The sequence below is a fragment of the Prenolepis imparis genome, unplaced genomic scaffold, assembly GCF_030444845.1.
Source record: "Prenolepis imparis isolate NDT839.2.m4 unplaced genomic scaffold, iyPreImpa1.0 SCAF_8, whole genome shotgun sequence".
In the NCBI taxonomy this organism is placed as follows: domain Eukaryota; kingdom Metazoa; phylum Arthropoda; class Insecta; order Hymenoptera; family Formicidae; genus Prenolepis; species Prenolepis imparis.
The window spans coordinates 12323598-12338770 of NW_028141166.1; the positions used below are offsets into that span (position 1 = coordinate 12323598).

Below are 15173 nucleotides of genomic sequence, written 5' to 3' on the forward strand. Positions count from 1 at the left end.
TGTCAGGCGACTCCGTATCAATAAAATCCCTCCTAATATCGGCCTCCCGAAGATAATAATGTGCTAAAAAGCAGGTGAAAACTTTGGTTGGAGGAAACATCTCCACCGATCTCAAGGCGTTAAGTGAACACACGAGAGAAAGAGAGAGAGAGATAGAGATCGAGCGTAACTCTCAAACGACGACGATTAACAGATACGAGTCTTGGACGAGCGTTTCGCACGCATCGCGAATGTAGTGCACGCGCGTTTACACGCACGCTCTCCGCGAAAGCGCGGTAGATTGACATTTTCAATCGCTCACGAACCGTTATTAAAACGTCATGTACACGGGACGAGCGGCCGTCGCTTGACGGGAAAATTTGACTTACCGGATCTCGCGGCCTGTCCCCGCGATTGCCCCGGCCTGCCCCTTGCACGACTGTATTTTGCTCCAATCAATTACAAAATGTTGGCGGAGCCGGCTTAACGACAGACGCACGCCGCGAACGCGAGATAGCGAGACTCGATAAGTCGACAAGAGACGACACTGATTATCAAGTTTGCGCGACGCGCTTCTCGCGCTTTCTTCGCAATAAACGCATACTAACAACTTGCAAAAAGCAAAGAGCTCAAATGAATATTGATCATTTGCGCAAATTATATTTTCCGACTTATACACCTGATGCTTTGCCAAAGTAATTACAGCCTGCATTATTTACACGTATGCAACAATTTGCAAGTGCTGTTAGATTTAAAAAAATATAAGTTTTATCAAAATTTTATTATAATTTATTCATTAAAATATGAAATAATATGATGATAAATCAATACCTTTCATTTTCAATCGTAAAAACGATAATATTATGCTTTTGATTTACTGAGCATGTTTTTAATGATTTTTGTGATCTGGTAATTTTTATCAAATTATGTACATTTATCTATGGATTCTCATTTCTCCTTGACCGCTTCTCTGTCACTCGTTTTTCGAAACGATGTTCACAATTAGCACGTTATGTCACAGCTTACGTGTCCACAACGAAGTCGATACTATTTGTTATTATAATACTTGAGAAACGAATTGAGATTTCCAATTTTTTCGGCAAGTGATTAATCATATTACACACACCTAAGAAGACAATCATTCGCAAGATACATTCGCAGGGTACGCTAACAATCCCCTGTAACGTTTCGCTGAATGATTCCCACCCGATTCAAAACAGTCTACGGAATTCCCTTACGAGCCTTAGAAACAGTTATATCGTCAGCAATATAGACGGGATCGATGGACCGTGATCGAAGTGGCTCTCTCGCCGCATATCTATGTATGATTTCGCGGAATTCATATATATATACGTATTTATTTATAACTCCACAACGCCATTTCGAAAATTATCCTGAAAATTTAAACAATATGTATAAAAAAGAGATAACGTTCCTTTAATTCATTAAACCGTAAAATTTATAAAATGTAACAATAATAATTATTCGACTCTAATTCGACATTTTATTATATATATATATAGTGTTATGAAAAATTATTTATATTGTATAAAATAAAACAGAATTTTAGTAATGCAATAATCGTTGTATAAACAACATTCTAAAGTCAAAATTATTCAAGTTTAATATCAACACGATAAATTTTGTATCGCCACTTTCTCTCTCTCTTTGCAATCTGTTTTCATATATGTATTTATAATAGTAACATTTTGACATTAGTAAATAGTTTGATATAAATATCATATCTTGAATTAATAAAAAATCTATACTATGTATAAATCATTTAATTATAATAATTACAAATAATTTACCTTCTTTTCGAGTGCATATCCATACAAAATAAAATGCGAAGAGATTAAAGTTTCGGATGCATATCATTCTCGTCGCGAAGAGGATAGGATGCAAGCAGGACGCAAGCAGACCGCGTGAATGCAAGGGAGCAAGGTGTTAGTCCGCACGAAATTTCCTACGCTTGACGCCGGATACGAGGCTTAATTGCACCGCCACACAATGTAAATATGCCGCGTCAGTTAACCGTCCGGCCGCGTACACGCACGCGTAGCACGCAGACGCGTGAACGAAACCGGCCACTCTCTGTCTACGATAATACTCATGTGTCATCGCTCGCCGGTGTGTTATCGTTTGCAATAAATTCTTACAAACCGCGCGGCGTCCTCCTCGTTCACGGCTGTATGTCTTGACGTTTAACGAAATGATGATTTTTTTTCCCTTACATGGCTAATCGAATCTCTTTGAAGATTATTTCAACCGTCATATTGTTGCATTCGTTTATAATAGAAATAAATTATTCAAAAAAAAAAATTGTATTTAAAAAAATATAATTACAAACTTTATGAAATATTAAGTTTCCTTAACCGAGATAAAATCGTCAAAAATCGTCAGCTTCATCACTGTTGAAAGAGAGATCGCGCGCGATGCGCGAAATTTCTTCAGCGGACCCTCGTATTATTTTAGTTTCGAATCGTCTGTAGACGTATACTCTCGTAGATTCAGGCCACCCAACCACGTACTCCTCTTTTCCTTTCCACGAGGCACCGATAGAGAAACGCAAACAGTATGTATGGTGACCTCGCTGTAGGAAGTTTCTAATCCCTGTGGCGGGCTAACGTTCAAATCTACCATGAGCTCGCCCAGCGGATAGTTACACCTCGGTCCAGAGATACAGGTAATGCCTGTTTACAGATATCGGGGCAAACATTAATACAGAGTAGTCTCGGCGCACACCGGAGGATTATATTATTCTTGGGCAGCCGAACGGTCACTAACTTCGCAATGAAATTCATCCTCCAGGCACGAAGATTGTTTCCATATTTGTTCTCTGTTACGTAACGAACACCTTGCAATAACCATAAATGGATTCAAACGCGATAACGAAGCTAATTCACAAATTAATTTAATTATTTATCAAATAAATTTCGATTGAAATTTTTACAATACACAACGGGAAAAACTTATTGGCCATATTTTGTTTTATTAACGCAACATTGCGCTCGAAGCTTTTAAGCTGAATATATTTTTAATTGTCAATTTATTATAATACAGACATTTTTGATAGGTTTAGATGCATTGTGATATTTCCATTTCCATAATTTAAAATTAAGCTGATATTTTTCATCATTAGAACTTTCTCTCTCTCTCTCTCTCTCTTTCTCTCTCTCTCTCTTTCAGACAATGAAAAATGATTTTCTTTTTTAAGGTACGAAATTGCAATGCGCGCGAAATATAAATAATTATAACAGTGACATCGGCGCTACGTATACTTTTAGAAATGCCGGTAAACAAGAAATATACGACGAACACTTTCGACGTCGACGAACCTATTTCTTATCATTCGTCTTCTATCCCTTCGCATGAAACTCGGAGACCAGAGACGAAGGATCGACGGTGACAGTCGCCTCTGAAGAGCGACTGGGTGGCACCGACGAGACGCACACTCGTGCAGTATCATCCCTTTCAACCCTGTACTTAGGGTGACCATCTCATTTATATAGTAAAACAGAGTCGCGCAATGGTGAAGCAGAGACGGGAGTTGAGTTTGTTTGTCGAGCAAACGTTTGCCGACGACACCGCCGGACACTGGTGCCTAGCTCGCTCTGGTCCTTGGTACAAGTCTGTCCGGACCACTGGAGGTACGGGATGGCGGAAGGGGTGGGGATTTAATACCATCTCCCAGGATGAACAGTGGTGGTCAAATAACTTTGCCAAGTGATTCCCTGCGACGGTATTAATGTGTCTGGCCCCTTCGGATTTCTGCTCCATCGCGAAACGTCGATAATCTGCGGATGGTATCTTTCGTAGGTCATCAAACAAGCTCATCGGTTCTACAGAGTAAATTACTTTTGTCTCTTGCTCATCTGCTTTGTTTGAATTATTTTTTACGTTCTGCAAAATTTCGAACAAATCATTGTCATTCATAAATCGCAGTCATTTTTTATTCCTCCTCTTTTTAATATTAAAATTAATTCTTTTAATTTTACAATTTTTAAATTAAAGATGTAAAAATTTATATATTAAATTAATTGCTCAAATGTAAAATATAATAATTCTTGTTGGCATTGTTTCTCCGAGATACACGGAGCAAAGTTTAAACACGCATGACAGGTTGCGAATTCAAGATTCTATTCGTCTTACTCCAAGATCCAAACATCAAGGTCGTAAATCCATCAATAAATCCCTGCGCCCTCTTCGCGGTGACCACATTTGCTTAGGGATAAGAAGCAAAGACAAGCATACGGGGGCGGAGGTGTAAGTCTGTAGGGCAGTGAGGAATGGCTCGGTCTAGCGGGCCTTTAGCCCCGGCTTAGCATGTACTGGAAACACCATCCCCTATCCTTCGTGTCGGGGCCAAGTTATACCCGCAAACAGTCGTACATTAGTGCCTGCAGGAGTCCTGCAGGATTTATAAGGGGCGCCCGCGGGCGCACGGGAGGCTATGCGGCCGTCTCCTGATGGTTAAAACTGGAAGAGACGAGGCGCGGGCAGGAGTATGGAAAAGCGAGAAGATCCGAGAGAAGGTCAATCCAAGAAAGAGAGATAGAATAGATTTCGCGAAATTCTATATGGCGGAGTATTGTTCAATTAGCAGTAAGTTTATCAATCTGTATAAAATACACATCGATACATTTATTCTTCATCTAATTTAATCGCAGCAGGCGACAATTAATCTAACTTAAGAGGCAACGGAATATTTTTTCCCGCGAGTTTTTGTTCGAGATTTCGCGTCTTATCGACATCTCGGGCGGAATGAGAGAACTCATTTTGATATTAGCGAGTCAAAGTGCAATGCACCCTCGACTGTGCGCCGAAGTGTTTCCCCGTTTCCGCGCTTTAACGAGCAATTGGCACACGCCAGAAACGGATGAAACACCGAGCGACGAGCTTAAACTCGCTTCTGGAGTCTCTAAGAGTTCCATTCGGTACGTGAGCACGTCGCCAGAGGGTTGAATCGACTGCGCGAGCGAGCCGGAGGGGGCTCGGCAAAGGGGTTCGGTCAGGGCCGGCCGGTGGAGAGAGAACGAGGCGGTGGGTGGTGTAGCCAGTGGTCAGCACACTTGGCCGACCCTACTTCGCTAACTAGTTTAATGATATATGTTGAGCTACAAGCGCCTTGATTAATCGTTAACTAATGTTGGACCTCGTAGTGCAGCACCATCGCCAGGCAGCACCGAGGCGAGGTACGACGGGATGGTTCGAGAGAAAAGGGGAGGGATAAAGGGGGAAGAAGGGGAGAGTGGTGGCGCGGAAGACAGGAAGGGCGAAGGTTTCTACCGCAGCAGTCCTTACCCTCGTCGAATCCGCTGCTCGTGAATTCGAGCGTGGCCAAACAGAAATCTAATCTCACTCAACGTATAATTTGATTTATGACTCGCGGCCGCGCAGTAACGAAAGGAGAGGAAAAAGGACGATGGACAACGGAGGGAGAGAAATAAAGAGGCAAGAAAGAAAGAAGGAAGGAACGGCCAATTCCAAGGCGTCGATGCAATTTGTTCGAGTGTCCATCGTCCTTCTGAGAAGAGGGGTCTGCGCGGGGAGCTCGTAGGATACGTACGCAAATTTACGTCTCGCGAGATACGTCGCAAAACCCTCCTCGGGCCTCCTCGAATTGAATTAACTCGGCGTCTTCCCCCGTCCATATTCCTCAGCTCCGCACGTGGAACATTGGTCATCCCTAATTCGCTTATGGCCCTCGATCAATTAAGTCGTCGGCCATTCGCGCAAATCCCAGTGACCCCTCCTTTCCTCTCCTCTTCCTTCTCGCATTCTAGATGTCGTGTACTTATTCCAAGATGAAGCTCTCGCTACGCATTATAACCGAATATATTTAATTTATACAGACATAAATCTCTCGTATATACGTATGTGATTTACACTGAAAAAAAACTTTTAATTTAATAAAATATACTTCGAGTATCATTCATACGAAACGTCAATTTTTTTTAATCACTGTTATCCAAAATAGAAACGATGTTTGCAAACTCGCGAAAGATAAATACTTGGACGGTACACTCGATCGATTCAAAAATTCGACGATTATAGCGAGAGCATATCGGACAAGTGCGGTCAACATATATCGCGTATACCCATGAGTGTCTCGTGTAGAGAAGTGCAACGGAGGGGGCGGCTCAGGGATGCAAGACACCGTGAAATTACCAGCAGAGTCTCCCATCCCCGGAGGGGTGGGTGGGCGGTAGAACGGACTCTGTCCACTCCGCGCTCTAGGAACCGCCGTCCAGGCGGGTATTTGTCTTGTCTCCTTGTTTATGAGATCCAACATTGTTATTTGGCACCGCACCGCACCGGGGAGTTCTCGGTGCCGTGCGGCCGCTAGTTTCCGGCGAGTTTCCTACTTTAAAAGGCCGCGTCCCGGTACGCGATTACGCTCTGACTTATCCGCGGTTCTTCCCGCCCCGCGATCGTCTTTAATCAAGGTCCGCCCGGACACTCGCGAGATACGATTAAACTTTGCTCCAACAACGTTAACCAATGTAAAGTTTGGTCTTTTCGTCCGAGTTATTGTGTAGAATTTATTTTTCCTAGCGCGCGAACGTGTGAATCGTGCTCTCTCAATTAATAAAAAGATTTTGATAATTACCGAATTCTTGTATACATCCAAATCTGCAGTATATTAATGCATTCGAAGTAGTTTAAAATTCTTCTAAATCTCAATAACAATATAGCTTTATCACGTTATAAAATAAGCATTGTTCTCCGTTCGTGCTGAGAAATAATATTAGCATGTTTAATTATGATAACGCATTAGTAATCATAAAAGCGGTTCATTCGATATGCTTAAAGCATTCTTAATAATGACCGCCTTGGCGCGGAATTTCTCTAGAGCATTATCGTATAGGTCAGACCGCATTTTCAATTAAATTATCCGCTGCAATCGCGGCACCTTATCGTGAGCGTAATACGTTCTCGATTGCACGGCATTGCACATCGAACTGGTTCGGACAATGGCGCCATATAGCGATTAAGCGAATTGCAATCACGTTATGCTTAGCATTGCTCGTCGCAAGATACTGTTTTAAATCGGTCGAGATAATACTATCTGCTCGACATTCCGACCAGATTGTTTCGGTTTAAGAATAAGATGTGTTTTCTCTTTTCGCATATCATACTTCCTCGCACACAGTGCAAAATAAAAACTGCAACTATAAATACCGATGTATAATTGACGATAATGTCGGTGAATTAAAAAAAAATTAATCGATAAAAAAAGAGAAAAATGATATAAAAATACCGACAAGGCTATTATATAACAATAATTAATCTAATTAATCGCGATAAATCGAAGATCATGAATATTTGAAAATTTTTAACAATCAGAACAAATTAAATTTTTTTTAACGTTGAACATATAATCTTGCAATATCAAAGAAACGAATTTTTATATATAATCAGTATTCCCAAATAAAATTTTTTAAATCTCGTTGAGAGATTCAACTCACCGCAGTTGAATCATTGACTGGATATAACTGGTGATTAGGCATGTGGGTCGCGCTTATACGTAACGCGCGTTAAATGATGACGAAGAAACGCCTTTTCTCCTTCATACCGCGGGATATATACTTCGGCCGTCCGGCGGTTTCGTTTGATGGCCTGCCCGGGACGACAAATTCGCTCGCGAATTAAATCCATATTATCCCTTTAAAAAGTGTACGCGATAAACGCATTCGTTGTAAAAACTCGTCAGCGGCGGCTATCTTGCGAAACGGGAGCGAAACAAGCGCGAGAAAGGAAGGGAAACACCAGAGGGTGCTGCGTCGGAATCATATCAGGGTGGAGATTGAACGAATGACACCGTGAGCAAATTTCCGCGATCGGTAGAATGGCGAAAGCGAGCGTCACCCTCAAAGAGCGTCCGGCAATTAATTTTACAAGGGCGCAAAAGGAAGCAAAAAGTAAACAGCCCGGCGTGCATCCCGGGTCCATCGTCGCGACGATGGGTTTTATATCTCCGCTAGTTGTCAGGCCAACGAGTTCTGCCTCGTTGGCCACCGCGTATAATGTCCACCGTCAATATAAGCTGTCGGATGCTTTTTCCTAAATTGACAGATTTTCAATTTAATCAAGTTCCAATCTAATGGAAAAATGCCCGATCTATCGGTCGCGCGAATAGGTGCGCGCGTGCGCATGTATGGATGTGTCGTGTATGCAGTATGGCACCCCCGATGGGGGTGACGTACACACAGTCGAGGAAATGTACGGCCGACGCGCGCGGAGGGGGCCAGATTGAAATAATACTTTTATGTTTAATCGCAATCGAGGAGCCTGGCCAACGACGACGCGGAACCACCCGCCGATCTCCGAGATTAATCTATTGATAAACATTCCATCACTCCGCGAATACCATGTGAGAGAAATAGACGAGCCCCACATCGATAGAATATATATCTCTCGACGTTTTACTCTTTTTTACTTCTTCCACTTTTTTCTCGTTTCTTTTTTTCCTTCTTTTTTTTTCATTCTTCCCTTTGCCACCCATTTCCACGTTCGTCGTTCTGACCGCGTTGCTTTACGGACGGTCGCTCGTCAAACGTACGTTTTTATTAGCTAAATCTTTTGCAACTGCCACGTATTATCATGCGTCATAAAATCGTGGATTTTTTTCTATCGATTCTGCGATTTTCGTTCATAAAATTCCCTAGACGATTGAGCGCGATTCATCCGCGCGTTTAATTTATGATCGCATCACGAATTACTTGTGAAAAAAATCGCGTCGATTAATTTTTGCGCCGCAATAAGCCGCTATTATATATGCCATTACATATATCCGGCGAATATCATTATACCAAGTGTAAACAAAACTATAATACGACGCGATAACCGAATTCTTTACGGTCGATTAAAGCGCCAAGGCATCTTGGTGGCCGTCAAGAGCCGCCGACTGTTCCTGCTAGATGACTTTTCGCCGGATTCTAATTCGACGACCGTACGCGGATCTGATTCGATAATAATCATAATAATTGTGAAATCCGATCGAAACGCATTTGAGTCGCTGAAATGAGCCACCGAGGTAATAAGATCCGATCCACCGGGCTTTCGCGCGACTCCCCTGTATCGTTTGCTTTCAATCACTTTCTTGACAGATGCATTTACGGCCGGGACTGCTCTGGCCATCAAACCGGAATGCGCCTTAAGGCTGGTTACGGCGGTATCGATCCATCGGACGGTCAACGCGCCGGATTCAGAGCTACGTGAAATTTGCGTCTTCGGGTCCGAGACGGTTTGGATAGAGGGACGCTGCTTCTGCGGCAAAGCTGCAGATGGTTTGGCGGCTTCTCTCGTGTGACCGATGAAATCTTCGGGGCCGCGAGTGGAGGAATATTCGTGACGATGCATCCGTTGGACGTTCAACGGTTTCCCGGACCGCAGATGTGTTTGTGAGATGCGCGAATATTTGCATATAGATGCACATTACTGCGGTCTTTGCGAATGCAAAGGGTACTTGATCCGTTTAGAATTTGCGCTTCCCCGGCGTCGCGCGCGTCATATTCTTATTTTTACATTATTACATACTTTCGAGAAACCATCAGATTATGTTTCTTTTAACCAACTACTCGATTTTAATTTCGCGACCGACCTTGTGCGTCTCACGGAAACCTTGAAGATTTGCTCCTTTACGTCTTTACACTTATTAACGTCGTTGAATATCCATTATTCTCCTCGAGAAAGAGAGAGATATTCCGCAATTAAGAGGCACAGCTAATGGCATTGAGAGGATCGTTAAGAATACCGTGTTCAAAGATTCAATAATTTATGATCGTCGAACTGAGGGAAGTTCGAACGACTGTGAAACTTCACGCGAATGAACTGCTGCGATGAGAAATCGCGGATAAATTATTCCGTTGATAACCCCCTACCCCCGCGCGCGCGTGCATCTCCGCGCATCGATCCGCGCGATTGCACAAAAGCAGAACGAGGATTTATTCTCGTTTCCGATCCAGAAAATTGACTGCTCCCTCCCCTCGATGATGGTCGCAAAAGAATTACGAAAGCGCGTGACGATGATCGATCGCGCCATAAAAATTCATTCTTCTCATTGTCGACCAAAAGGGGGTTGGGGGAGAGGGGACAGACATTATCATCCTGCGTTCCTGCTGTACATAGGCGGAATTGTTTCTTTTTTGCCGGTCGCGAATGAAACATCCTCCGGTTCTTTTGCGCGTAAATTGCGCCCACCCTTCTCAGATGCGCGCCCGGCATTAAGTCCATGCGTGGAGTCCGACGTAGATCCCCGTGTTTGCCGAGAGGATAATAGTGTAATGGATGGACAGGGACAACGAGCTAACGGATGAGACTGCCGTTTTCGAGAGTCTCTAGTCTGTTGTCGCGTCTAAGCGCCGCGGTTGTTCTCCTTTGTCGCTTAATTGGCATCATTGTCGAAATTCTTGGTCGTGGATGAGCGTCTAATTCTTTATGCGGTGAATATCATGTGGCTTGTCTTTTGACAATTAAGATCGTAAAGTGATGGGTATTAGACTGCTGTGACTTGAACTATATTACTGTCAACGAAACATTTTATGCGTGACACTAGAAATTGTCAGCGTAAACTGACGCTGTGTAAACTTATTTGTATCAATCTTATTTTTGCGTCTTCATCATTATTAAAACTCCATGCCATTTTTTAAAAAAAAAAAAAAGAAAGAAAAACTGGTGAAAGACAATTTTGCGGAGAGCGTATCGCGTTGATAAGCGAGAGTTAATTGTCCCAAAGAAAAGTAGACACATTTGACGATTGACTGGTAAATCTCCCCGGACGCTTGTTTGCTAAAGTCCCCCCATCGGCTAGTCCGATGTGCAAGCATCGACAAAACTGCTCTCCGTTTATCGATGCGAACACGTATAAGCTACGTGCAAATATTTTTCGCTTTATGATAGAAGTCAGGATTCCCTTGTGTGATACTTTACCGCCTCGTTTTAACGCGCGACTTTTACTACCATGCCCCCTACTGCTTACAACTAATTTAGCTACACGAAAAATGATTAACGACGTACTCATTAATTTCATCTATAAGTTTTTGCTCAACTTGTTCACAAAATTTAAATCTCCTTTAATTCTTACACGAATATCTCTGTACTTTTCCATGCAAGCCAGTTCGAGATAAAAATATCTATTCACATAATGTTAGTAATATATGTATAATGTTGGTATAATTATATGCAAAAGATTTATGTACGACTAATATTAGAAAATTATTTGATTACGCTAAAAATTATATAATATAAAATTATATAATTGAACGGATTTTCTATTGAAAAATAAATCGATGATAATTATTATCTTATTTTATAGTCGGAAAAAGTTTTTGAAAACATTTAAAAATAATTAATGTAATTAATTTCGCGATCTAAATTATTGATTCTGTGATCTTTGATTGCCTAAAATCCATGCATATACATATATATATATATATATATATATATATATATATATTTCACGTAACAAATGAGACTACGAGTATATATATATATCGACCACGTCATTTTCCTGGAAGTCATTTAGTATGCTTTGTTTCGTATATATTAATCGCATGCAGGTCAGAAAGACCAGTGGCCGGTTTAGGTTGAGATGCGGCGTGGCGGCTACTTAACCGTACAATTGGTTGTCATTGACATACAAAATCGTTAAGTAACGAGTGTGACCATCGTCTCGACCATCGTCGTACACACTTTATAACGTTATCGCGGTGTCTATCGCTTGAGCGGAAGCACGTTGAGTCGAGCGATCGCTTAAGACTGTTAACCAGTATAAACACAGACGGTCGTACCATCGTACGGTATGACAATATCTTACGCAGTAATTAAAATCAATTAACTACACACTTGCTACGTTAAACTGAAACGCGCTTGTTTTTCCAAGAGCGATCGTTCGATTCTTGTCGTGCAAACGTGTTGTGATTTCCATTCGCCGCCGGGCCGCATAACCGCACCGGCGAACAAAACTCATTCGAAGTGAACAATCGAGAGAGAGCAGTCAATCGATTTCCAACATCAATAATCGATGGGAGAGATTTCTGCGCTTACCTCGCTCTTGAGATTCAATGGCACATCGCAGGGGCCGTCCAGCTCTGCCTCCGCTTTCACCTGATGAGACAGCATATTGTGGCTGTGCCGGGGCGGTACGGCGGTCGCGAGCATGTTGGAATGCTGCAGATGCTGAAGACGAGACTGGAGATGGGGCTGGTGGTGATAAGGCAGCGACAATTGGGTGTTCAGAGTGCGAAGATCAGCTGGCGGGGAAGCGGGCGCAGCGGTACTGCTCTGTTCCTCCTCGGCCGAACCCTCCGCCATGTCAGCCTTGCATCCCGGGGACTCGTAATCTGCAAATCGACCAAAACTCTCAGAGGACCGTTCTAATAGCGGGCGCGCCGCTAGTCCCTGCCACAACGCAATCCCATTATAGCGAGAATATAATTCGCGCGTTTCGATTCAATAGCGAGAAACAGTCGCGACAAGCAAAAATATTAAGACTTGGCATTTTCGGATTAACATCCTTATAAATGGCTATTAAAATTAAGAGTAGCGTAAAAAAGGTACGCAAAATTTCCAGCTGATGTACGCGAGAGACAAGAAGCTTTCTTAAACGACATTAACACTGATTATCAATTTTGATTTTCTCAAAACGACGACACGCATAAACAAGATGCTAATTAAACGCGGGACCGCATCAGCCGTATCGAACGGCGACGCGTGCAGCTGTTAAGAATGCAAACGCTGAAAATTAGAGAAGCAGGCCCGTTCATCTTCCGACTTCAAAGCAAAAACGTTCGGTTGGCGCACCGCGTCTGAAAAGGCGGTAGGAAGGGGTGAAAAGGGGGACGCGAGAGGCGCCGAGAGAAGTTCCAGAATAAAATCGCCGACTAACGGCGCCCGCAGCCGACACATCCCGCGTTTATCCGCCTAATTATTTTTATCTAAGCGTTCAGTTAGTAAGAATTCAAGGGCAATGAAATCACTACCGTCTGGACACGCCGCTCTCTCGTCGCTTTCTTTTCGCGTACCCTCCCCTTTCCTCTTGTGCCATCGCCGCCGCCGCCGCCTCGGCGGCTGTCGTATACTTGGTGAACGCAACTAATAACATCTGCTTCTATTTTTGCGCTGGCCCGAGTCCAGCGCTTTACTTTTTAAAAGCCACGCGCCTATGACGAACGGCTGGATGGATCATCGAGCGGAAGCCCAGGCGCGGAAGGGGGAGGAAGAGGGAGTGAAACGAGCCGGTTATTCTGGACAAATTATTGTCAAAGGGCGAGAAAACACCTTCTGCCTGCGAGCTACTTTGTTCCTCATAAAAGGCGTTTTATAATGGCCATCGTAAAAATATTTGATGCAGTGCTTTAAAACGGTCGGCGTGTTTATAATAAAAGCGTTAGGTCGTTGAGTACCAAATAGACCGCTCACAAGTGCAAACTTTGGCGTTAATGTCGCCCGTTCCCTATAAATATGGGTATCTTGATACGTGCACGTCACTTTTGTGTTCGTTTAACGACAATGACAAGAAAGTTTCTCAAGACACGCCGGGACGATTGAACGAAATTGAGAGGAGAACTCGAGGCTTCTTTCTTTCTTTCTTGACGTAGCTGCGAACGTCTGCCCCGCCGATTGCTGCGGCTTTGAACCTAACGTGATTTATACCATGCCTCGCGAAACGAGAAGCGAGAAAAATGAATGCGATTTATCTCTTTGAGTCTGCTCGACATTATCCACCTGTTTTCGCATTATTTCGCTTTGAATCTTTCTGTCATGTAAGTATATCTTCAACAATCACGGATTAGATACAAATGTTGCAAATTTTTTGCCGGCAAAATAAACTAAATCTTTTTTAATCTTTCTCCTCTTAATAAAAAAAAGTTGAATTTATTCTCTTCAAAATGAGAAAAGAAGTTTCTCTCGATTCAAATCTCTCCAAGAAGAAGCGAGATAATATATATCTCTTTATTTATATTACACGATGTATAATTTCTTGTAAACGAAATTGTATATTGTGATAAATGTATTGTAAATTAATATTTTTAGTATTTTCAAGCATTCAAAGATAATTTACGGTAACTTTTTAATAAATAAACATTCTTCCTATACTTCTCTCAATTACATTATGATATTAAACGATAATTCATCGTGTTGAAGGATAAAATTATTATATCTAACAATCACGCCGCATATTTGCCTGAAAATCAATTAAAACGGCAAAATATGCTGGTTGAAAATATATAGCGACCGCAATTAGATGAAGAAATTGCATCGATCATTACTACGTGGTATTAATATATGCGAGAAGAATTAATTAAACTATAATTAATTAACATTACTTGATTTTTGTATCAAGGAAGCAATAAACGGATTAAAGATTTTCATCGATGATCGTTTCAAAAATCACTTTTGGACGTAATACATCTCAAAGAGGAAAATAATATTACGCAAACGTATCGAAATTGCTACGTTAAAAAATCTGCTTTTGACAATTGAGTAAAATCCCCTTCTCCAAAAAAAGATTCTAGCGTATTTAATCTCTGTTAAGCGTTTTATCTCCTCTACAAGAGCGCGTCATCGGGGCAGGACTATACGCAACCCATCTTTTTTCCGTTTGCAGTCATTAATTTCCGTCGGAATCATATTAATCGCTATAGGGCTGTGCCCGTGAAATTACTAGACGCTTTAACCACCGGCTGTCCAAACCGAATTCGTCCGCAGCGATTATTATATCGCGTCCTGAGGTCTAATGCCGGGTATTCCGAAAGCTAGCCAATTAGTATCGTCGATTTGGATGCTTTAATGAGAGTGCGGTTTCATTAGCGTATCGCATCGCCCCGTCCGTGATTCGTGAAATAGAAGAGGAATTCTTAACCGGACGAAGATATCGCGAGTGATTATAGCGCGATCGTTCAAACGTCACCACGGCCGACCATTTGAAAATTGGTACCTTCGCGTTCTGCGACCTTGAAAAATGCGCCCCTCACGATCGAGATCGTATAAATCTTTCGGAAAAGGGTAGGGATCTGTGTGAGCCCCTGGCGTTCCTCCAAAAATGTTCTATATAGAAATTAAATCGGGCATTCCACGATTATACGAGTGTGCAGGGTTTCGTCTTTAATTACATTTCTTCAAAATTTTGGACTTCTCCGATCGAGTTGTTCTCCAAAACGATAAAATAAATTTTGCCAGTCTCTTTC

General features: G+C 42.3%; 2 protein-coding genes across 5 annotated transcripts in view; one reads left to right on the forward strand and one right to left on the reverse strand.

Annotated features, from left to right (window-relative positions):
• LOC145940024 (uncharacterized) overlaps positions 1-15173 on the forward strand; it is a 298072-nt gene that overhangs the window by 107671 nt on the left and 175228 nt on the right. The window lies entirely within an intron of this gene.
• Positions 1-15173, reverse strand: part of Pdm3 (POU-domain protein pdm3) — a 115981-nt gene that overhangs the window by 92408 nt on the left and 8400 nt on the right. For all 4 annotated transcript variants that reach the window (XM_083044780.1, XM_083044779.1, XM_083044778.1 and 1 more), the window contains exon 2: positions 12031-12326. In XM_083044780.1, the coding sequence (XP_082900906.1) occupies positions 12031-12297 (267 nt within the window). In that variant the 5' untranslated portion in view covers positions 12298-12326. The remainder of the gene's footprint in view (positions 1-12030; positions 12327-15173) is intronic.